This window comes from Cetorhinus maximus, chromosome 14 (genome assembly GCF_964194155.1).
Source record: "Cetorhinus maximus chromosome 14, sCetMax3.hap1.1, whole genome shotgun sequence".
NCBI lineage: Eukaryota > Metazoa > Chordata > Chondrichthyes > Lamniformes > Cetorhinidae > Cetorhinus > Cetorhinus maximus.
In genome coordinates, this window is record NC_135892.1 from 4,144,475 (window position 1) to 4,168,507 (window position 24,033).

General features: G+C 37.5%; 1 protein-coding gene across 9 annotated transcripts in view; it reads right to left on the minus strand.

Moving 5' to 3' along the window:
• Positions 1-2,624: 2,624 nt before the first annotated feature.
• The window catches only part of gpcpd1 (glycerophosphocholine phosphodiesterase 1), a 74,406-nt gene continuing 52,997 nt past the window's right edge, over positions 2,625-24,033 (minus strand). For all 9 annotated transcript variants that reach the window (XM_078556416.1, XM_078556417.1, XM_078556415.1 and 6 more), the window contains 9 exons: positions 20,894-20,986; positions 14,649-14,726; positions 12,823-12,862; positions 10,290-10,351; positions 9,800-9,865; positions 8,724-8,860; positions 6,861-6,996; positions 6,579-6,739; positions 2,625-4,245 (listed from right to left, as the gene is read on the minus strand). In XM_078556416.1, the coding sequence (XP_078412542.1) occupies positions 4,002-4,245; positions 6,579-6,739; positions 6,861-6,996; positions 8,724-8,860; positions 9,800-9,865; positions 10,290-10,351; positions 12,823-12,862; positions 14,649-14,726; positions 20,894-20,986 (1,017 nt within the window). In that variant the 3' untranslated portion in view covers positions 2,625-4,001. The remainder of the gene's footprint in view (positions 4,246-6,578; positions 6,740-6,860; positions 6,997-8,723; positions 8,861-9,799; positions 9,866-10,289; positions 10,352-12,822; positions 12,863-14,648; positions 14,727-20,893; positions 20,987-24,033) is intronic.

Below are 24,033 nucleotides of genomic sequence, written 5' to 3' on the forward strand. Positions count from 1 at the left end.
ACTAAATTCATATCCATTTCGGTGCATTTAAATTTATATATATATATATATATATATATATATACACACATACACACACACACACACACAATACATTCACACTAAAAATGGCACTATTTCTTATACAGATTAATCTTATTTTCTCACTCAATGGAAAAATGATCACAATGGAAAACCAGACATCAACATATGAAAACATAATGGGAAAACCAGACCAGTTTGCACAAGGATAGTCTGATCAACTGAGCACATCATGCAAATGCTTTTTGAAACATCCATTTTATCCAGTCACTGAAATTTCTGATGTCAAGATAAAGTTTTAAACATAAAGGTTGTTTTAAAACATGATTAAATCAATTGTTTTGTGCCTCTTAATATCTAGTAAAGTTTATACTTGAAAATGACACCTTCTTCCAAAAGCCTGGATTCAATTAACACTTTTGGCACTAAATAGCAACTCAGTGCATTAAAGGCAACTCCTACAGTCTGAGAATGTGCAGTTTGTATAATTCCCAGGATGCATTAGCATTGTGTTAGCCAAAAAATAGATACAAGCATCTAATAATCTACTTAAATGCTTTTATAAATTACACAGCAAGATTGCACTGACTGCATACGTTACACCTTTAGTTGGTGTTCTAATTAGCTCAAACTTCAATATGCATGCTGAGGCAAGTCTTTCTGCATCCAAATGTTTTTTTTAAAAAAACAAAAATGAAAGGAGTTAATTTAAGTTAGGAAATTTAAACATGCTAATTACTGATACTATGAAATCCAGAAACAAAGACTTTTTCAAATATCAAATTTGATGCTTGTAGAAGGTATAATCCTGTGCTGCCAGACCCGCAATGACTTCTTTTTGCTCAGTGTAGTCATTCCTATGCCCTCCCCATTGTCGGCAAACATCAGGAATGTACCAACAACTTTCCAAAAAGAAACCTTTAACAATATTAAAACATCCCAAAACACTTTGCAGGGGCCTAACAAGACAAACGGTGTCGTCAAAGTGCTAGGTCTCTAAGGGCATCTGAAAGGAAGAGAGGTGAAGAGAACTCAAAGCTTTGAGTCCAGGCTGAAGGAATGGCAGTCAATAGTGGAGCAAAAGTAGAGGGGCTTGCACAAGACACCAGAGAAACCCAGAAACAATTATTTCTGCTTCATTTAAGACATGGCATAATTAACCATGATTTTATTTTACATTAATACACAATAAGTTAGGACAAGCAAAATGTTAGTCAATTCATGCTAATGACCACATATTTCCTGAGTATACAAAGGCAGTTTCAATCTTTTAATAAGATTCCAAAACTACTTTTCATGCATAGCAGTTGAAATATTAAAATGAAAAAAGATGCAAAGACCTATGGTCAACTATATTGATTAGATCACCTACTACACACACGCGTGCACACATATTTCATGAAACAAGTATAGTTGCTAGCTTTAGGTCCTACTCAATTTTGCAATATTTAGTTGCTTAGTAGTACAGAATTTGAGCACTGCTGAAGAGATATGTTGCCAAAATTTTTGTCTTGCATTTATCAGAACAGATGCAAGAATACCAAATCTCAAAAGGAACAACAATTTATGCTACATTTGGAGAGTGCTAGCTGGTTGGCAAGTGGACTCTGGTCAAGGTGTTGCCATGAAGAATGTGCCAGGGAATGGTTAACTGTCAAGTTTTTGTTAAAATTCAAGTCAGAATTGACTTGTCTGCTTTGAATTTAAAGCAAAGCTTAGCAGTTAACCGTTCCTTGGTGCATTCTCCATGGCAACATCTCAACCAGAGTACAACTTGCCAACCAATTAGCACCCTCTTCTTGTGCAGTATAAATTATTGTTCCCTCAGATTTGGTATTCTTGAGCCTGTCCTGGTGAGCACAAGATGAAAAGTTTCAACAGTATGTCTCTTTTTTTTCCATGCCATTCTCAAATTCTGCAGTATTTGTAGACCATCCCACACCATAACGACTGTAGATGCAAACATACTATGAATAATTACAGCTGTGCTGTCTTAGACTGCAGTAAAGATGGGTATTGAATAATCTAATGCGGAGCTGACTCTCAAGTAAAAATTTCTATTAAACTAGCATCTAAAGCAAGGGGTATAGAAAAGATGCGCAGGTCTTAAGCAACTAAAAGCCTATGCAGAAGTGCAAAAACATTTTAATATACTGAACAATTTTACAATAACTTGGATAAATTAAACAGCATTAACTATAATTTATCCTTAAATTGTAATTAGTGTAAGATCAGCAATTTGAGAAATTGTCTGAATTGCCATAATACAATTGTAAACCATATCCCATTTGTGTCAATGTTGTCAATATTAAAATGTTGTAAAAATCCCAAAGCTGATTGAATGTGCACTTAGGAGCCCAAATCGCTGCTGAAGGCACGCTAAGGAGACGCTGCTGCCTCAAAAAGTATGCAGAGACATCCTCATTCAAATATGGACTCAACACTAGATATTAGTGAAAGGAGGATTATTTAGTAAATTTATATGGTGGTAAAGTGCAATCCAAATCTTGGGAATGAATGAGGTTATCAAGTTGCTCAAATTTTGATTGCCATTCACATCATTAGAACTCTCACCCAAATTGCAAAATAATTTACTACATATAGATAGGTGATCTCTTATTCTATAATTTTATAGACACTGGAAATAAATTTATAAAAATCTAAAGTTGCGTGCAATGTTTTTTGCCCAGTTAAAGTAGAGCAGTACCATATTTATGACGAGGAGAAGCATGCATTAGCCCATATAGCTATATGGTGTTGCATTTCGCTTTCATTTTTTGGAGATTAATATTTATGCTAAAATAGAACTTCAAATTTCAATGCTGAATCGTTCCAATTCCATGCAAATATTGCACATTTCTTTTCAATTTTACTTCATAAATTACGATGGACACAGTCACACAATTCTTTCACTATTCTTCATACAGAAAATGTTTTAATAACAAATTGAGTATTTGTACAATAAGTCAAATCATTATGAAAGGTGCCACAGAGCTGCATCCATCAGCTAAGTTATGTATAACAAATATTGATTTATGGATTTTAGAAATTTACGGCATATGAAAGGACAGCTGACATTTTTGTTATACACTAAAGTTTGAACTACAAGATTACTTTCATAATACTTTAACAATGCAGTTAGTATTCTAAAACATTACATAGTTTTGTTCCTTGTAATATTATTTAGCTCATTTGTACAATAGGCGGTGTTCCACAAGATAAAATATTGAAGCCAATACCAACTTATTATACAACGAAAAGCATAATTGCTACATGTCACTCAAATGAAAAACATTTAATATATTAAGAGTTTTTGTTGCATGGACAGTTGAGGCCTGGAACAACCATGCCTAAGTTTATACAATATCTAATGTAAAAAAATAATTCCGCCAATACAAACTAACACTTGGCCTCCATCTAGAAATACTTACATATTGCAGATCATCAAAAGATGTCAGAAAATTTTAAAGTAATCACCATTTGTTTCATAAAATGTACACTTTATGGTAAAGGAAGCAATATGTTTATTACATCTTTGAAGCAGACCCATATACTACAATAGGCTGGTGATTGTAGCAAAGACATCACTTTCCTTTTCCATCAGTTAGATTCCATGAAAACAATTGGAGCTTTTCTACCCCAGAGTAGAAAAGAAATTAGAATTGCAATGTATATACTCAAATCTGAAATCAATGCATAAACTACAGAAGGTAACAGAATAAATGCATAGTGTAAACATTGACGTGACTGCATAATGTAAATGCCCCCACCATAATAAAAAATTTAAATGGCACACAAATGTATCATAAAATAAAAAGCTATTTTCCCTTGAAGAAACCATATGTACAACAACCAAAATTATTATTTTTAAAAAAAATAGGCAATATGAAAACTAAGCAACAAAATTATTGTTCATGCCACCATGGACTGCAGGAAAAAAACCCATATTAGAATGTGGGAGGATCAAAATGGAGGAAGGATCAAAACGAATTGCAACTTTGCCCAGAGTCAGATTCTGTACTGTATGCTTCTTGTTCACAGCTTCTTATTTCGCTTGGATAAGTGCTCCCATTGAAGCTGTCCACTGAAGTTGACTGACGATCAAAATGGTTGACATCAGAACATGTGCAATCAACATATGCCTCCTCTGATAATTGTTGCTTCAATTCCTCCAATTTTTCTACTTGGAAGATATTTGTCTGTCCCAGCAGAAAGTCACAGATCCTGTTTAAAATAAAAATATTTGTAACAACTTCACTGTGTTAAAATATTCCCAGTTAACACACTTATAAAAAAAAAAATGAAAATTTAGAAGAGAATGGTTCAACTAGTAACAAGAACGGTTAGCTGAATAAGACCAGCCAATTTCAGAGCACTACAATTGCCCTTGTGCCACAGGAATTGGAGGGAAGATGGAAGGGGCAAAAAAAAAAAAGCCACAATCCCAGATTATTCAAAATTGGCTGCTGGAAAAGCGCACTTGAGGCCGACGGTGAGGACACATGATCAGGTTTGATGCCACTGCACACCACAGTTGAATAACTCACCAACATTCACTGCCATGACTCAACTGAAGCCAAGCCAGGTTCGAGGGGTGTTGGCGCAAATTTTATAGGGGCGACAAATGTAACATGACAATGCACTTATTGTAATTTTTGAAGTAAAAGATAGTATGTGGAATATTACCTGAAAAGCAGCAGGGTTCAAAATTAAAATATGAAATATTGTAAAGTGGAAAAATACGAGGACCGAGAAATTAATTCTGCCAATTTATTTTATGGTCAGTGATAACAATCACTGCTTCCCCCCACCTCCAATTTTCACCCTAGGGTCACTTGAAGCATGGGACATTAAAATGGGGTCACATTGGGGAAAGGTTTGGGAAGCAATGTTCAGTTATTTTGAAAGTGGTAAGAAGTGTTAGTGCTGAAAAGAACAGTTTATATTATAGGCAGCATTTTCCCCCTGTCAGGGGTGGGGGTTGCGCAGGAGCGGGTGGGCAGATTCCTGATTGGCACCCCCGCCAATAAAGGCCCGCCCAGCGTGACGTCCACCCAGAAGCGGTGTGTGCTCCCTGTGCGGGCGGGGACACACACACGACTGTGCTGCCTCAGGGAGCTTGGCACAAGTTTGAAAACAATATTAAAGGGAGAAAAGAATATTCCTGACATGTCCCCTCATGTGACACATGAGCAGGGACATGTCAAGTATTTTTATTTAAAAATTTTATACACATTTTAAATCCCTCATGAAACCTCATCCCACCGGTGGATGAGGTTTCATGTTTTTTTCTGAAGGCAGCCTGGGCTCTTCGCCTGCCCGCCAACCTTAAGGTTGGACAGGCAGGTCCATTAATTGAGTTAATTACTTTTTTTTTAAAAAAGCCCTTAAGTGACCGTTGACAGTTCGGTGGCCGTGCAGCCGACTCTGGTACATGCCCGCCGAACTAAAGATAGGAATGACGCGCAGTGACGTCACCCCGCGTTATTTTATGCGTCAGCGAGCGGGCCCCGCCTCCACTAGCCGACTGAAAAATGCAGCCCTATGTCTAAAAGATAAAGGGCCCAAATACACAATGAAACAGGGAGGAGAGAAACTGCATAATTAATGAAGAGGAAGAACATGGCAAAAAGTAATGCAGCAGGCATACAAATACAGGAATGCTAGACTTATAAGAAACACAACCTAAAATCCTCCATACAACTTAAATGGCTCCAAGCATCTGCAGGAACAATGGAATTTAATGTCCACATTTCACTATCACAAAGGATTACTGGGATGATTTTATGTCAAGATATTGGGGTATAAACAAACCAAACAGGCTGATTAGGAATATATTTGAAATACAAATAGGTGGATTCTGCACAGAATCTAAAAGATTTTAAATCTACTGTCTTAACTTGTGTTTGGGTTTCTACAAGTTTCTCCTCACCACCTGCTTTAGAAAACTCCACATTGTGACATTGAGGCTTTAAGTGCAAGAAATATTACAATTACTGCCTGCAGTAAACTGAAAGATTAGTTGATTAATTTGCTACATGGCTTTGGTTCAAGGGCTTTCACTGATAAAAGTCTTAACAGCATTAGTTTTAAGCTTTTAAAAAAAAATATAAGCAGTTTAAGTATGTACTTTAGTATTAAATTTACTATACCCTTCCTATTAAAAGGTGTAATAAAAATAAATTTAACTTTTACAGCAATATCAGAAGCTTATCCCCAAACCGTTACTTGGTTATTCTTGGATCAATTTTACGGATTGTGTGCTCATCTGACCCATATATGGCTTCAGTCGGACACCGATGTACTTGACTCAACTGACCTAGCAATCTACTCTGGTGCATTAAATACTATGAACTCTGAGAACATGGCCCACCACTACTTTCTCAAACCAACGAGGAATGGGCATCAAATACTGGCATTGCTAGTGATATACATATTCCAAAAATACTAACAATACAATAAAGATTTATTCTTCCTAGTGGTGAGCATCCATTGATTTTAACATTTAACAGCAAGATAAAATTTAGACGAATTCAATATCACTGTTTTGATCTTACTTATCGTAGATGAGGCCATCAATTCCATTCTCCTTCAGTATTCTCCTGTTTTCAAACTCATTGGTATCATCACCCCAGCAAAAAATGACCAATTCTTTTGACTTGGCTTGTTGAATGTAGTCCAGATTTCGTAGCAAGTCCTCTGTGTGAACATTAATTCCCTTGTGACAAAAAACAAAAATGTTTAAGCAATGGAACAAGTAAATAGTTATTTGAAAGCATATCATTAAGGACAGTACTCTTCTCCTTAGGTACATGGAAATGTAGAGGACCAGTACTTACTAGAATGTTTTCTGATTGTGCAAAACTCATCGCAATTGGTGTGCTTCGGCACCGGAGATCCATAAGCTCTGGGTAGATGTTAGAATAGCCTTGGGTCAAGAAAAGGACTGGATACTTGTTTTGCTTTTGCCTGATCCTAGAAAAATAAAATTGTTCAGTGTTTAACTTTGGAAGAATTCAAACCTTAACTCTCCCCTTTTTGCCATTCCCTGTTAGAGGACTTATGGGAAAGGGGAAACAATGTCTGATGCCTCCAACCTATCTCAAATATTCAGGTTCTAGGCACCGAGAGGGGCACAGAACACGCTGCTGTTATATTATACAGTGCTACTGGTGGCAGAAATAGTTCATCTCTGATACTGATGGTACACTATTGATGTGAAAGTGTTCAAACTTGTTGACCAGTTCTGGCAATTCAATAAATTTCCACAATTTAATCATTAGCCTTAGAATTTTGAAGAATCATAGAATTCTGATATTAATTTGATGAATTAGTGGCTTAGATAATTTTGCCAACATTGAAGAAACAAAATTGATTTTGTTTTTGAAAGATACTTGCTAGGTATCGGGAAATTCCAATATTAGTACTGGAAATTAGGCTGACTTAGAACTAGTGCAAAAAGTACACGCGGGACAGTGACTACAGATCAGAGCAGTAATTTATTGCATGTGCAGTACTGAGGAAGCTCGAGGTAAAAAGTGCTATATAAATGCATGTATTTTTTTTAAGAAAAATAATGTCTGATTTAGTTACATTCAAATTTGTCAAAAAACTTATCAACCCAACATATTGTACATTTAACCTCCAAATGCAGTAATAAGTAATCAGCTTTTCAGCAAGATTAACAACTGCGCCACAAAGTACTTTGGCAGCACTATAACTCCCATACAAAATGGTTAGGCTCTTGGATAAGAGTCAAGTCTTGATATTCACACTTGACTTTGCCTAAACATCAAGATTTTCCAGTCTCAAATATACATGATTTTCCACTGTTATGAAAAGGAACGGGAGCAGTAAATGGGTCCCTTCCTGGACTGAACCGCAGTTTGAGGAAGCATCAGTGTTATATGTGGCTGGATCATGCCACCCTCTGAACTTTGAGTTTTTGATCATTTTACATCTGTGAAATTGAGGGTCGTCATGTCTCTTTAAGTGGAATACTTCTCTCATTCTCAATGCTGTGAGCCCATCAGAGAGCTGGAAGTGTAGCTCTATTACACTTTTGCAGCACTCTGACCAAAATCACAGACCCAACATCTCTTATTACACCCATGTGAATCTTTCTATTTCATTCATCAAACATCATTTTTATAAACACCTTTATTAATTCCTGAATCAATGGAAGCTAGCAACTCTTCAAAATCTCCTTCATGTTGTTAATTTTCACCAAACAGTGCGACAGTGAATGAGGGTGGACTATATGTGTCAAGTCCAAATCCAAATTCACAGCAATCTGCATTGTATATCAATCAGAGATCCCTGAATTTTCCCTGAGTCGAGGTCAACTAGTGTCTTATTGTTGTATAAATGGCCTCCTGGGTCAATTATGGGTGGAAAACTAAAAAATCAGCTACAACTGCTACTCCTGTTTTCTATCTGCTCCAAGTGTGCACAGGATGTTGTGTTATGTTGGATGAGGTCAGGATCAAGCTGCACTCCACCAGAAAAAAGATTCCATGCTTCTGCAAGGTAATAGATGGCTAGTGATCCCTAGAACCACACTCAAGCAATAACTCAACATATCCAAAACAGCAACTGGGGGAAAAAAGGCTTTATCTTAAGTAACTACAGACATCATGGTGATCAGAATCTAGTTATGTAAAAGTAAAAATACAAATCCAAATATCAAAAATTAAACATACATTGAACAGACGTCAGCAACAAACGAGGAGAACACTATCCTTCGATTAGATGCATTTTCCAAGACACATTTTAGGATTATATCAATAGCTTGATTCATGTCCAAATAGGTTGGCATGTTGCCCTCCCAGGTACCATCCTAGTAACAGGGGAAAATGCACAACTAATACATATGTAGTATTTTTAAACGTGTTTTAGTTAATGTTGACAGCTAACAGTTAAAAAGTATTTGATAAGCAGTGCAGAAAGCAAAACTTCAAATACAACAGTGTACAAGTTGCAGTATCCTTTGCCCAATACTGCAGTGACTTTACAAGCCATGCCAAACATTTCTTATTGAAAACTAAAATAAAATTTCAAAAGACTAAGTCATGTATATATTTTGCCCATTCCTTCCTCCTATTTCTCTTTTGCTGCAATATAAGATTGCCACACTAGTAACCCACAAGATCTTGCAAAAAAAATTGCTTACTTAGTGGCAAATAGTGCAAAACTGCACTCAATTTTGTGCCTATTGGGTTCATATTTCAAATTAATTTCCCTGTAGGGTCAACAAATTGAACATTTTAATCCAAAGTCTATGCTAGATTTAAAAGCAGGTAGGAAAAGTGCATGGAAGAATATTGAGCAGGATACCTGCTCATGGCATCATCGTTTAACATCACATATGAAAACGCTGCCTCTAATAATGCAGCACGCCCCCCGTGCCACAGTGGAATGGTAGCCTAGATTATCTATTCAATTCTTGATTTGAACTCTCAAACCTTCTGAGATAGAGGCAACAGTGCTACTGACTAAGCTAAGCCAAGTCAACAATTGCTAATCCACTGTGCCTAGTAATCGATTGAGGCCTTCTCCTTTCCAGTCTGATAAATTTCAACAATTGTAATTTACACCAGAAATTGACCAAGAATGGGCAAACTCTATCAATTAATGTACATAAAAGGCTGTCCTGGGGCTCATCATCAGCGGCTTATTAGGTTAACACTCTAATTGTATTCATCAGACTGTTGCACTGACCACATCACAACAAAGAAAACCTCACAAAGTGGAGATACCGAGGATTTATGTTACTTACTTTTTGTTGATAAGGCCATTTAACTTCAACATTGAATCCAATACGCTCAGGCACACATGCTAAAACCTTAAAAAAAATTATATTTTTAATTCATGCTAAAATGCATCAATATTATCTGACCCACAAAAAGTGCATATTTCAGAAATACTAAATATTTAATAACAACTTTCTAAAACTGACCATTAATTGCACAAGTAAATGAAGCTTGAAAGTGTGAAAACATGACTGCCTCTGAAAGAATAGTATTTGGAGAGCACTATAACCCTTACTAAAATTAAGTCAACACCTTTTAAACATTTAAAAAAAAGACCCTAACCACAAAAATACCTATGGTTGAATTATTAAAAATGGTAACAGTGGCAAACCATTCCAGTCATGAAGGGTGCCACATCTCACAAGGAAACTCTCATTCAAGAAATAAAAATGGTGTTCCAAGGTTACCTACTGGATATTCTATACAATGAACTTTTTTTTACATCAAATTATGTACCTGCTGCAAGGAAGGGAATGGCTGGTTTTCTGATGCATCATTTTCATCATCCATTGAATTTTCTAAGGAATTAAAAAAACTAAAGAACTTAGATGTGAATTTTGAACAAATTGGATCATACATCTTCCTATAAAATCATGAATAAACACAGCAATGGTTAAATAAAGACTAAATATAAATCTTGAGTTCAATTAAATGAAAACCTGAAACAAATCAAGTTACAACTATGACAATGTGTGTCAAGCACTTACTTTCAAAAGGAGCCAAAAGATTAAGCAAATTAAATTGCTACATGCATTAAGGCATGATTTGCTTAAAAGTATGAATTCAAGAAAGAATTAGTTTTATATAGCGAAAGCAGTAATTTAATTTCTTTACTCACTTTTCATCATGTGTTTCATGGTATTTCTAATCCTCTAACCAGTATACTCAGGAAGTGACCTAGATTCCCATGGCATTATCCTATTACAAGTTTTTGATTATAACTATGTACAAAGGTTGATCTTATAGGTGGTGGAGGCAGCTTTTATGAAGCTGGTAGCTTTAGGGCTGGGCTAACATTTTAAAATTGTAAGGCAACACTATCTAGAACACTGGCTTGAGCTTCTGCTCAGTCAATGTTGATGCATGCAACAACTGTTTAAACTATATAATGCTCGGAAAATCTATGATAGACAATCTGTCACGATGAAATATTTATATTGCATTGCTCCTGAGTTACAGTCATGATCAAGTTGCATAAGTCATTCATCATTAGCAAAAAATAAAGCCATTTCATATTTCTACACTAAACATTCTTCTTATATTTGGGCTTTGTAAAAATAAATGTTTTAAGAAACAACGGAGGTAGGTGAAAGAGATAGAAAATCTGAGGGGAAAATCTGAGGGAATACTACTTATTCAAGTACTCAATTTTCCAAGAAGCAATGCAGACCAAAGTAGCAAAGCAACACAGGCCATTAGAGGCCCAGTTTCAATTGGTCTACAAAAAGTTAATTGACTTCAGTCAGGGCTGGGAATATGGGGATTTTGGAGGTAGTAAGGATGTTACAGTTAGTCTGAGTACCCTGCAATGAGGGCAGAACAGACATGAAGTTACCAATCCTGGTCAACGGCCAGTGACCCGACTAAAAATGCACTTGTTTGAGGTCAAAACAATTTGTGACACTCACCATCAAACACATATGCACAATGTCCTTTTGGTTAAGGGGAAGTAAGTGGTGGGGGCCCAGCTGTTGCCTGTAGAATCCTATCAGCATGGCATCAACAGTGAGGGGATAAATTAGTGGGGGAAAACATTTTACCATGCTACAGAAGTGAAATCTTCATAGGTTTTAGCAGATGTGCCACCTCTATTGTTCTTAGATGCAAGCTGCATGTTTAAGGCTCAAGTTCCATGCTGAGTATTCATACCTTTAGTACATGTTAGGTGAATCTACAGCATTTCATTTCTTTGCCCAATTTTTCCTCTCTATCCTTGTAAATATTGCACTCATTAAATATTATTAGAAGAAATGGTGTGAATTTAATTATGGCTATTTTATAATTTACCTCTTGGTTGTTTTCTGTGCCAGAGTTACCAGGAATAACGAGACAGGGCATACCTGTCAGTTTGATGCCTGCTCTCCCTTCCTTTCAGAGGAGAGTGAAGCAAGGTTTAATATCTACACTTATCTTTACTTTAAATACTGTCACAGCATCTACTACAACCTTGGTATGAAGTTCTTCAATATTTCTACATTATACTTGCTGGGCACGTTTGCTTATTATCCCTACAATAAATTAAATCCAGTGATTCTCAAAATAAAATTTGGTACATTACAAACATGAACTCCTTTATTTTGCCTTTAATAGTGCAATTGATCCCCCAGTAATGCAAAAATGATTAGTATGGATTCTAGATTCTGAATCTCACCATAATAAATTGAGAATGGATTAAAGCCATTAACCTCAGCAGGGTTCAGAGAATATAAATTGCAAGAATGAAATTTCGGAGACTTACAGGAGGCATTTGAACTCCACACGAGATCACAATCTTGAAATCATTTCAACAATTTGATTTTTAAAAATCAGAATTCTATAGGACTTTCTTTTCCTAGTTTAAGGGCGGTTGACTTTCACCACTGCTTGTTATAATAGATGCCAGCAGCAACTGTGCTCATGTCAAACGATATTGTTGGTCATAATTGGTTAAACATATATTTATTTCTAAGTATGAATGATCTTTTCAAATAATTGTATAGAATAAGATTTGCACTTCTGTTGTGAATTTACATGCAAAATAGAATAAGAGATCCATAAACCAAAAAAAATCAAAATCATAGTCTTGTTATTTTTGCAGAAATATTGCAAATCACAAAAGAAATAAGCAAGCATATTTAAAAACTGGTTCAAAATAAACATTTATTTTCTAGACTGTCATGTGGAAGACCATCATAGGATAGCTCAAAGGATTTCAAAATACAATACTAAATAAAACTATAAAATCAATATGGCATGTGGAACCTTTGACGCTTTCCAAATCTATATGTACCTTTATCGTCATTCACCTTCAAAGCAGCCACATGAGCCAACTGAAAGATAAAAATGGCAAGTAATTGTGCCACTTATTAGTTATGCACGACAGTATGAATACAGCAGTTCACTGTTGTGCCCATACTTCTAAAGATTGCAACATGTAAACTTGCTTATATAAGGAAAAACATGCATCCTTGCTTATGTGTTTAACATCTACATATCATGTAAGATGAAGGCAAGAATCATAACAGAATTTAAAAGACATCAGAAGGCAATACTGACTGATTAGAATTTGTAGCTTTGCAGCCTTCAGGTTTTGCTTATAAAGTGGCTTCACGCAAAAGAACTGTGTGTAATGTAAAGAAAGCAAACCATACAATAATTACTCTAAAGCAGTTTTTAAATTAATTACAACCATTTGTCAATTCCTCTTGGTTTTAGAGTTTCCCACACCAGACTTGCCAATGACTCAGCACCCTTTTCTCATGCAATATAAAATGTTGCCCCCTTTGAAAATTGGTATTCTTGCATCTGTCCTGATGAGTGCATGATGAAAAGCTTCAACAGCATGTCTCTTTTTTCAGCAATACCAAATGCTCATTTAAGGTCAAGGTTAAACTTAAAATTATTTTATGTTAATGTACAGAACATGAATGAAAAAAAGCTTGCAACTATAGACTAGACAAAATTGCAACGATTACAATTAGACAGACAAGGCTTCAATAAATGGAAGTGACAGTGGAAATTCCGAGAAGAATGTGGTTTCTTTCAAATAGAATTTGGAACAGCCTGGGGCTATTTTCCCTAGAAAAAAGATTGACAGGTGACCTGATAGGAGGCCTTTAAAACTATGAAGGGATTGACTAAGGGTAGATGCTGAGATGATGTTGCTACTTGTGGGGGAATCTAAAACTAGGGACCATAATAAGATAGTCACTAATAAATCCAATTAAGAATTCAGGTGAAACTTCTTTCATTCAGAGTGGTGAGAATGTGTCAACAAATAAAATGGCTGAAGCAAATAGCATAATTCTATTTAAGGGGAAGCTAGATAAGTACACAAGGGAGAAAGGAATAGAAGGACATACTGATAGGCTAAGATGAAGTACGAAATTAAGAAAATAAGAATGGAGGTGGTCCTGGTGGATTATGAACACCAGCATAACTAGTTGGGGCAAATGGTCTGTTCTTCTGCTGATAAACACCTGCAAAAATTCTGGGATGAGACGGTTTTAACCGAGGCTGTATTGTAACGCAAGAATGTTGTCAATAAATAAAAGTGAGACTGGTACAGTGAACAGAAATAAAACATTCCATCCTGTTTGTTTCTAAGCAAGGCCACTTTCTGTACCATTCTGTACAAGTGTCAAACATTTACAACCATGTTTAAGTTGAGGTAAGGCTCACAACATTTGATTAATAATTGAAGAAAACATGACAAGGAGTGCGATTGAAGTCTTTAAAACGAGTCGGTTATTCTTGGTAGCAAAATTAGAGGCAAATGACATAAAACTGGTAAGCCTGAAGCAACAGGAGAATTTTTTTTTTTAAAAAATGGCCATACTCAGAATACAAAAGGAATAATGAAACAGTGATTTTCACTTACTCCAGTATCTCTAGAATTTTGTCAGACGCTTTTCACATATCTGAGACTTCTAGCCCTGACTAAACCAGAGGCTTTTCTTTAAATCAAACAAGCCATACTTATGCTGATGCCTATTTCACATGCTAATTAATTATATTCATCCAGATCAAGCCTAGCATATCTTGCTTTCTCTGCCATTAAATGTATGATTGAAGTGCATAGCACTGTTAGATATTCTTAACTATAATGCTTCATACCTTTAATAGCTGCAACTGTTCAAATGTAAGTTCCTTTACTGGAATTTCAAATAATTCTGAAGCTTCTTTGTCCACTTTCTGAAAACATAAAAACCACAATGGAAACACAAAGCAGTGCACATGACAACAAAAATATCAGAACTATTGTCACAAAAGATTATGAAAATATTTAAAAATTAGTTAAGAGTCATGAAAACCAGTGACGTGAATTCCACCACATTAAAAACAGAAGCCAATACTTACACGAACAGTGTGTGTGTGTGTGTGTGTGTGTGTGTGTTGGTGCTATTTTGACTGATCTAAAGCAGATCAAGGTTTTCCAATGGGGCAATAAAACAATTTTCAAAACATCAAATGCAGCTGGAATACAGCATTATAATATTTCACTGGCACAGGCAACAGAAGTAAGTAGACCAGGAAAAAGCTGAAAAGAATTCCTGGACAGTCTAAAGTTAAAGATTAACTTATAGTATCAAACAAATGGGCCTCATTTACAGAAAGGATTTGATGGGTTGTATAGTCTTTTATTACAAATTGGTACTATACTCAAAATACTGATGTAAACAGTAAATATACATACGAATCCCTTCCATTTCTTATAAATTGTCCTTTTAAAACTCAAAAACTGTGTTGGGACACAAGATCTTTTCAACCTGTGTCAACATCAAATACACAGAGTTCATGCCAAAACTACTCCCCAAATCTCAGAATATTACTGGCGCCTCAAATAACAGTTATTTTCCATACAAGCCATGCTGTTGTATTCGACCAAATTTGCAAATTAATGCCAAATTATAGGCAATTTTATCCTGTAGACTGTGTCACTAGGAAATGCAGCAAGATCATCCATATTAATTTCTTGTAAACTCTACAGTTATTAGGAAGAATATTTTCTCTATCATTCTGGGTTAATTTCAACCAATATTCTGAATAAAAAAGTATCAATATGATGAACCAATTGAGTTAATGTAAGATCCTACATCGTTCTGGCGATTTCCAAAGTCAGCAGTAACTGTGAAGATGGTAGGATTAACATTTTAGGTCAATGATCTTTAATCAGAACCAGAAGATTACGCTACTCAACCCAAACAACAACAAATTTTGCTTGGGATGGGTGAAGGTCAAAGATTGCAATTCATGGATCACAACCAGATTCAAGAAGAGCATCCTTCTGATCTTATTAGGAGCTTTGGAGAAAGAACAGCGAATGTCAGCAACCAAAAGGAGTCAGCGAGTCTTTTGGGATAAAAAGGTTAAAATTACTAGCCCCCAGGTCAACTACAGCTGCAAAAGACTGAAATAGGTTTATCTAAAGGAGGAGTCAAAGAGAAAGTGGCTGCTGTAGGATAAACAAAGCCACATTAAAGCCAAGATAAGAAGTTACCCTGAGAAAAATAATGTTAAGTAATGAAAGACAGGACTAGCACCTAAACTAGAGAACAGAAGGTCTTCTTCCATTTTGTAGCTTTCAATCCTGGAAATATCCAATTTTCTCAGCAGAACAAAGGTTAAAAATAATTCTAATCAAAAACAAAGTAAACTGAAACACAATAACTTCACCAAGCAGATGTTTATTTCACAAAAGGTAAAGCATTACCATCACCTAGGAGGGCTGTGTCTTTCACACCACACTGAATGAAAGTCACAATGACTTCAGGATAAAGGCACCGCTAGGTAGCAGTGACCACAATATGACTGAATTTTAATCCAGTATGAAAGGGAGAAAAGTGGATCTAAAACTAGTATTTTAAACTTAAATAAGGGCAACTACATGGGCATGAAAGCTATACTAGCTGATGTTAACTGGGATACTAATCTAGGGGATAGACCAATAGAGAAGCAGTGGCAGTCATTTAAGGGGATTTTTCAGAATGCTCAGAATATATTCCTACTATAATGAAAAATTCTAAAGGGAGGATCCAACATCCATGGTTAACTAAAGTAGTTAGGGAGAGCATCAAATTTAAGGAAAAAACATAACTACGTAAAGATAAGTGTCAGGTCAGATGATCGGTCATAATATAAAGAATGGCAGATAGTGACTAAATGATTAATCAGGAGAAAGAAATTAGAGTGAGAGAAGCTAGCTAGAAATGTGAAAATGGATAGGAGTTTCTACAGGTATTTAAACAGGAAAAGAGTAGTTGAAGTGAGTGTTGCTCCTCTAGAGAGTAAAAATGGATAGGTAATAGGGGATAAAAGGGAATGGAGGATCAAATCACAATCTTTACAATGCAGGAGGCCATTTGGCCCATCAAGTCTGCACTGGCTCACTGAAAGCATTCTACCTAATCCCACTCCCCTGCCTTAACCCCGAAACCTTGCACATTCTCTTTTCAGATAGCAATCCAATTCTCTTTTAAATGCCTCAATCGAACCTGCCTCCACCATCCTTTCAGGAAGTTTGCTCCAGACCCCAACCATCCTCTGGATAAAAAATTTTTCCTCACATCACATTTACTCCTTTTGCTCATTAATTTGAATCTGTGCCCTCTAGTTCTTGATGTACTCGAGTGGGGAAAGTTTCTCACCATTTACCCTACCCATACCCCTCAGGGTATTGAATACCTCTATCAAGTCTCCTCTCAGCCTTTTTTTTCTCCAAGGAAAACAGGCCCAACCTCTACAATCTATCCTCATAGCTACAGTTGTTTATCCCTGGAATCATTCTTGTGAATCTCTTCTGTACTCTCTCCAATGCCTTCACATCCTTCAAGTATGACACACAGAACTGGACGCAGTACTCCAGATGAGGCCTAACTAGTGCCTTACACAAGTTTAACGTGACCGCCTTACTCTTGTATCAATGCCCCTATTAATAAAATCTAGGATACCATATGCTTTATTAATTGCTCTCGCAGCATGCCCTGCCACCTTCAATGACTTATGTACATATACACCAAGGTCCTTTTGTTCCTGCACCTCCTTTAGAGTTTCTCGCTTTATTTTATACTGTCTCTCCACATTCTTCCTGCAAAAATGAATCACCTCTCACTTCTCTGCATTGAACTTCATCTGCCATTTGTCTGCCCAATCCACCAACGTCTACGTCCTTTTGAAGTTCAAGACTATCCTCAGAGCTAACAATGCGTCCAATCTTCGTATCATCCGCAAATTTTGAAATCATGCCCTGCACACCACAGTCTAGGTCATTAATATCAAGAAGAAGAGCAAGGGTCCCATAATGACTCCTGGGAAACTCCACGACAGACCTTCCTCCAATCTGAAAATTAACCAAGTATCACTACTCTGTTTCCTGTCACTCAGCCAATTTCTTATCCAAGTGCCTACTTTCCCTTTTATTCCACGGCCAGGATTTTACAGTCAGCGTGCGGGGGCAGGCCCGACATGCTGGCACGTAAAATGACGCGCAATGTTTCGTTCGGCAGGCGCGCGCGGGAGTCAGCTGCGTGCCCGCCGATTTTTAATGGCCTTAATAGGCCTATCAATTAAGTAATTTATTTCAAGTTTACGCTGCCTGTCCAACCTTACAGTAGGCAGGCAGGGGAAAAGGCCAAGCGGTCTTTACACTTTTAGGAAACATCATCCACGAGTGAGACGAGGTTTCCTAAAGCTTTTACAAATTAAATAAAAAGATTTTCCTGAAAAATCAAAACATGCCCCATCTCATGTGACATAGTCACATGAGGGAACATGGTTCATTAAATTTTTATTACATTCATTTATTTTTCTCAAAAGCGCTTCAATCTCCGAGACAGCTTTGTGCTTCAGGGAGACTGAAGCGCTCTTTTGCATGTATGCGCGAAAGAGCACTGGACCTGACTCTCCCTCCTCCCCCTGTCCACACAGATGGCGCTCAGCACTACTGCTCACGTGTTACGCTGGGCGGACCTTAATTGGCCTGCCCACGTAAAAAGGCGGTGTGGAGCTGACTGCCAACAGCGGTAGGCTCTACGACCGCCCCTGCTTGATATGGGAAAAATTCAGGCCCATGAGCTAGAATTTTGCTCATAAGTCTGTTGTGTATCAAATGTATCACTGTATCAAATGCCTTTTGAAAATCCATACACACATCAACAGCACTGCCCTTATCAATCTTCTCTGTTACCTCAAAAAACTTCAGCAAGTTTAGTTAAACATGATTTTCCCTTAATGATTCCATGCTGGCATTCCTTAATTATCCCCCACCTGTCTAAGTGACTATTGATTTTGTCCCGAATGATAGTTTCCAGAAGTTTCCCTACCACTGAAGTCAAACTGACTGGTCTGTAGTTGCCAGCTTTATCCTTGCACCCCTTTTTGAACAAGGGTGTAACATTTGCAATTCTCCAGACCTCCAGCACCACCTTTGCCTCTGAAACTTCCACTCACCTCCCTCAGTATCCTTGGATGCATCTCATCTGGTCTTGGTACCTATCAATTTTAAGTAAAGATAGCCTATCTAATACCTCCTCTTTCTTAATTGTAAATTCCTTGATTAAAAAATATTTTGTCTGTCATCTTCACTATAGAGGATATAAAAAACATTCCAGTAATAACTATAAATCAGGAGGTGGAGGGGAGAGGGGAACTTGGTGAAATTACAATCATTAGGGAAGCGATGTTGATAAAACTGATGGAGCTGCGGGATGACAAGTCTCTTGGTCCAGGTGGACTTCATCTTGGGGTCTTAAAAGAGGTGGCCAACGAGGTAATAGATAAGTTGGTGTTAATTTTCCAAAATTCACTAGGTTCGGGAAAGGTTCCATTAGACTGGAAAGTAGAAAATATAATCCCTCTATTCAAGAAGGGAGGGAGGCAGAAAGCAGGAAATTATAGGCCAGTTAGTTTGACATCTGTCATAGGGAAGGTGTTATATTTGATCATTAAAGTGAGCTGGGCACTTAGAAAAACACAAAGTAATCAGGAAGAGTCAGCATGGTTTTGTGAAAGGGAAATCACGTTTAACCAATTTATTAGCGTTCTTTAATGGAGCAACATGTGCCGTGGGTAAAGGGGAGCCTGTAGATGGACTGTACTTGTATTTCCAGAAGGCATTAGATAAGGTGCCACATCAAAGGTTATTGTGGAAAATAAAAGTTCATGGCGTAGGGGGTGACATATTTGCCTGGATAGAGGATTGGCTGCCTGGTAGAAAACAAAGTATGCATAAATGGGTCTTTTTCTGGTTGGCAGGGTGTGACTAGCAGGGTCTTGCAGGGGTCTGTGCTGGGTCCTCAACTTTTTACAATTTACATGAAGGACTTAGGTGAGGGGAGCAAAGGCATGGTAGTTAAACTTGTAGACGACACAAAGATAGGTAGGAAAGTATGTTGTGAAGAAGACATAAGAAGTTTGCAGACAGATATAGATAAGTTGAGTGAATGGGCAATAATCTAGCAGATGACGTAATGCGCGAAGATGTGAAGTTGTTCACTTTGGCAGGGGGAATAAAAAAAAGCAGAGTGTTGCTTAAATGCAGAGCGACTGCAGAATTCCGAGGTGCAAAGGGATCTAGGTGTTCTTGTGCATGTGCCACAACAAGTTAGTATGTACAGCATATAATCTACAAGGTTATTGGAATGCTATCCTTTATTGCGAGGAATTGAATATAAGAGTAAGGATGTTTGCTTCAGTTATACAGGGCATTGGTGAGATTGCATCTTGAATACTGTGTGCAGTTTTGGTGTCTCTATTTAAGGGGGGGGGGATGTAAATGCATTGGAAGCGGTTCAGAGGCGGTTTACTAGATTGATACCTGGAATGAGCACATTGTCTTATGAGGATAGGTTGGACAGGCTGGGCTTGTTTCCACAGGAGTTTAGAAGAGTGAGGGGTGATTTGACTGAAGTATATAAGATCCTGAATGGTCCTGATAAGGTGGACGTGGAAAGGACGTTTCCTCTGGTGGAGGAGTCCAGAATTAGGGGTCACCCTTATAGGGCAGAGGCGAGGGGAAATTTTTCTGAGGGTTGTGCAACTTTGGAACACACTGCGTCAGAAGGCAGTGGAAGCAGGGTCGCTAAGTATTTTTAAGGCAGGGGTACATAGATTCTTGTTAGACAAGGGAATCAAAGTTATTGGGGGTAGATGAGAATGCAGAACTCGAAACAAAGGGATCAGCCATGATCTTATTGAGTGGTGGAGCAGGCTCAAGGGGCTGAATAGCCTACTCCTGCTTCTATTTTTTATGTTCCTATGACAGATGTCTCAATGTTTGTAACTACTTTAAAGACATGCTGTTTCCAATGTTACCAGTTGGCTTCTTTCTCTTATGTGCAGTGCAAAAATGAAAAATTACGTACCTTTTTCATTGATATACAGCAGGTAAGGTCATGGTATACAATAGGAACATGGTCTTTTGAAAGATGGACATCAAACTCTACAAAGGCAGCACCCTGCAAGAAATCAAATATATTTCTTTATATTTTATGTATTGTACTACAATTAACTGGTGTAAACGAAGTCCTGTAATCAACATAACAATTTTGCACTTTTTTTCAGAAGCCTCAAAATGGATTCTGATTTATATTTCATTTGTAAACTTGAATTACATTCCATTCACTAAACTTTTTTAAAAATGTAGAGTCAACATACTGCAGAAACCAGGTAGGCTGTAACAAAAATGAATGTATGATTAGGGCTTCAGACAGAGAGCAATATAAATATTACTAAAATATGAACCCTTTTAAGGTGTAGAAGTTGTCTTAAATTTACACAAATGTTTAATTATTTTCCCTCTTTCTTCTCTTATAATCCTAGAATGTCATGTTGCTTAACTTCTCCTGTCAGTGAAATACCTAGCTTCTGCTCAACACCGCACTAATGGTTCAACCAAAGATCAAGAAACTATTTGGGGGAAAGTGCTATTTAAACACAAGTTTTATCATGTCTCGTAGAAATGCTTCAAAGTTTCCCAATCAGTTACATAAACATGGTAGCATTTTGCACAAAACAATGGATCAATGCATTTTAGCTGGTGATGATTAGCAGAGGAATGACAAACATGTGAACATACATATGAATTTGCAGTAGGCTACTCAGCCCTTCAAGCCTGCTCTGCCATTCAATAAGATCATGGCTGGTCTGATTGTAACCTGCCACCTATCCCTGATAATCTTCCACCCCCGTTAATCAAGAAATATCTAGCTCTGCCTTAAAAATATTCAAAGACCCTGCTTCCACCGCCTTTTGAGAGTGTTCCAAAGACTCACGATCCTCTGAGGAAAAGATTTTCCCCATCTCTATCTTAAATGAGCGACCCCTTATTTTTAAACCATGACCCCTAGTTCTGGATTCTTCCACAAAAGGAAACATTTTCTTCACATCAATCTGTCAAGACCCCTCAGGATCTTAAAGGTTTTGATCAAGTCACTTCTTACTCTTCTAAACTCCAGTTTAGAACTCCAAGCCTAACCTGTTCAACCTTTCCTCATAAGACAACCCACCAATTCCTGGTATTAGCCTAGTAAACCTTCTCTGAACTGCTTTTTTAAAAAAGAGGCCAATACTGTACAAAGTACTCCAGATGTGGTCTCACCAGTACCCTATACAACTGAAGCACAACTTCCCTACTTTTGTATACAATTCCCCTCAATGAATTTCTCTACAAGAGCACTAATTATGTGTGCAATTTACAGCCTGAAAAACAAAAGTTAAGTGCGAAAATTAGAAAAAAAAACAAAATGTATTGACTTTAGTCTTTATTCTATGAATATTGCTTAACATTGGAATGAAATTATTATCTAAGTGGAGAAAATACTTGCACATTGTCATTAAGTATTTCACATCCCTGAAGAACTGTGGTGTCACTTAATCTATCTTAATGTTCCAAAGCACAGAAGAGTCAACAGAACAGGTAAAGACACACCAGAAATCAAAATCCTAATTAGTGCTCTTGTAGAGAAATTCATTAACAATCCGGAAAAAATTGGGTTCAGGAAGGGAAAGCTGGCTGATTAGGAAATTTTTAGGAATCAGAACAGAAGCTAGGTTTCATAGATGAGATGAGTTTGGATGAACTCCAAAGTTGTGGGATGAGAGCGGAGCGGGAGGGCGGAGCAAAGAGAGGGAGAAACGAGAGAGCGGAGGCGAGAAAAGAGAGGGAGAAACGAGAGAGAGAGGGAAAGAGATAAAATGGAGAGAGAAAAAATGTTCAGGGTTCGGATGCGATTGGGGAGGTCTCGCATGATGATTAAAGGAGAAAAGTAGCAGAGGCAGCTAAAGACATGCTCTCTAACTTGGGAGGTGAAATGAATCATCGAAGTCCCCACACTTCTTGTTAGAGGTAAAATTGAAGGAGACAGTCAGTCAGCTTCACAGAAAAGGAGCCCAGGGTTAACTTACACTCCAGGCTGATCCTATAGTGGTGGGCAATTTAGGTAGAAGAAAGTAGAGTTTAGAGGAGCTTGATATGGTTAAACTGGCAATGAATGACTAAGTGCCAGGTTTGGTCAAGTTTACATTTCTCAGGCTTGAGGATGCCATGATGGGGGCAATATTAGTGGTAGCAACCAAGATGAGAGACAGTGAAGGTCCGAACCAAAAACAGGCAGAGTGCAAAAATAAGAGTTTTGCAATTTGGATCATAATTAACATTTGTGGAATAAAACCTCAACTTCTACTCAGTGCATCGCTAATCATTAAATTGTTCAGCAATGAGTGCATTGCTATTTATTTTAGTAAGACATTAACAGGCTTTCAGCGTAGACTGATAAATAGCAAATGAAAGTCAATATAGCGAAAGTGTTGTAGGTCTGAGGCCTGCAGCTACTAATTTTTTCAATTTTTTATTTTTGCGTTTTTATTTCTGCTTTGCTCTCAATTTTATTGCTGGGAGTAACACTTGACGGATGGCAGATGGGAAGACACCAACAAAAGATCTGTAAACAACTTGGATATTGCGAAGTCTGCATGGCCTTGCAGTGCCTGTGAGAACTGATAAGAAGTGAGACTCGTTTTCAGAAAGGACTGTACCAGAGCCAGAAATTTGGCGGCTGCAGCCACAGTGGAATAGTCACCACCGAAGATGGAAGGAAACATAGAAAATAGGAGCAGTAGGTCACTCTGCCCTTTGAGCCTGCTTGCCGTTCAATATCATGGCTGATCCTCCATCTCAATGTCATACTCCCACTCTCTCCCAATTCCCCTTGATGCCTTTAGAGTCCAAGAATCTTTTTCCTTAAATATATTCAGTGACTTGGCCTCCACAGCCCTCTGTGGTACAGAATTCCCCAGGTTCATCACCCTCTGAGTGAAGAAGTTTTGCCTTATTTCATTCTTAAATAGCCAAGTCTGTATCCTGAGACTGTGACCCCTTATTCTAGACCTCCCCAGCCAGAGGAAGCATCATCCCTGCATCCAGTCTGTCCAGCCCTGTCAGAGTTTTATATGTTTCAGTGAGATCTCCTCTCAGTTTTCTAAACTCCAGCGAGTACAGGCCAAG